A 1,498-nucleotide genomic window follows, 5' to 3' on the forward strand; every position below is an offset into this window, starting at 1 on the left:
TTGGGAGACCATAAAACTGCAAACATCCAGTTTAGAGCATATGTATGTTACACAAGACTAGATAGTGTCCTGCAGCTCTCCCCTGAACACAGGGGCATCAAAATCCAGCATCTCTTACAGATCCATGCTACATGTACCTCAAGTACAGCTTGGGATGTGGTGTCATCTTGCAACTGAACAGTAAGAACTACAGATGTTATGGTTTAACTCCTGAAGAAAGCTTCAGCAGGTTGCTTGTAAGCCATCTTCATGAAACTATGGCAAATTATTCAATACTTCAGGCAGAACTGGGTATCAGATCCATTATAGAAATATATCAGCTTCTTCAACTGGTATGAGCTACACTAACCTGAACTTTCTGTAGATTTGAAGAAAAATATAAAGAGTTAAATGAAGTGTTTTTCCTTGGTTTAAGGGAAGTAAGGCTACATTTTAAGCTTCTGCTTAATAGTTGCACTTTCTCCAGTTAGCTTCATGAGAGTGGTCAGTCACTGAACCAGGATTCGCTTGTATGTTTCGACTGGTAACAGAAGTAAGCACACTTCATTCTTTTGTACCTCAATGCCAGTTGGACAACAATACCAGCACTGTTAAGGATTAAAAAAACAAAAAAAACCACAGCTCCCCTGCCCTGACCTTACAGCCCAGTCTGTTCAGAAGGCAAGTAGACAGCCATGAAAAAAACCCCAACCAAACTACGTTTTGATCAGTGCACGAAATACCCCACTGGTTACAAAGCATGCAAGTTTCCAAGTTTCCACTCATTGTATATTTTGAGTTGCTGGGGCAAAAACCTGCCCTCTCTCCTTTTGCCAAATTCTTAGACATTAGGCACCCATCCTTTTGCTGTGTTAAGAGCCTGTGAACACCAAACACTTGTTTTATGACTAAGGCCTACAAGCACTCCCAAATGGGAAAAATGTTAGTTCACATCAGCGGGCATCCCCCTACTATAACATTGTTACAATTAAAATTGGGCAAGAGAATGTCTTTAAGCAAGAGGATCCGGTATCAGGAGTGCAGCTGTGTTCACTACTCCTGCCTTGATCTTGTACACGTGCCGTCTTCATCATATTCACCCATCAACTGCAACATATACGTTCCAGTATAGAGAAGAAACTGTCCAGTTATTTGTGCTGCATGGGACATTAGCTGAAGCACCTTCCTAGAAGAAAAGCCATTTGTTTAAAAAAAAATTTCACCAACAGGGTGACATTGCCCCCCCCCGGCCCCGACCTTTAGGATAAGTTAGGTAGATATATTTAAGAACTCTCTCATTCCTCCTCACTTCTGAGCAGCTGGTCATTTCTGTACCTTCTTTACAGCAAATACTTTTATGACCATGGATTAATGGAAAACTATTGACATACTGGCAGAATCAGAAAACACATTTAACAAAGCAGGCCATCATCCTGTTAGACATTTACAGGCCTTCCACAAAGCCATTACTCAGACTACCAGAACACCACTGAAGACTTAACTTTGCCTGGAAGCCCAG

The 1,498-nt window shown here is 41.5% G+C and overlaps 1 protein-coding gene across 1 annotated transcript in view; it reads right to left on the minus strand.

Annotated features, from left to right (window-relative positions):
- Nucleotides 1–732: 732 nt before the first annotated feature.
- Nucleotides 733–1,498, minus strand: part of CIDEA (cell death-inducing DFFA-like effector a) — a 7,266-nt gene continuing 6,500 nt past the window's right edge. The window contains exon 5 of the mRNA XM_010297289.1: nucleotides 733–1,165. Within this exon, the coding sequence (XP_010295591.1) occupies nucleotides 1,033–1,165 (133 nt within the window). The 3' untranslated portion in view covers nucleotides 733–1,032. The remainder of the gene's footprint in view (nucleotides 1,166–1,498) is intronic.

Source organism: Phaethon lepturus, unplaced genomic scaffold (genome assembly GCF_000687285.1).
Source record: "Phaethon lepturus isolate BGI_N335 unplaced genomic scaffold, ASM68728v1 scaffold17901, whole genome shotgun sequence".
Taxonomy (NCBI): domain Eukaryota; kingdom Metazoa; phylum Chordata; class Aves; order Phaethontiformes; family Phaethontidae; genus Phaethon; species Phaethon lepturus.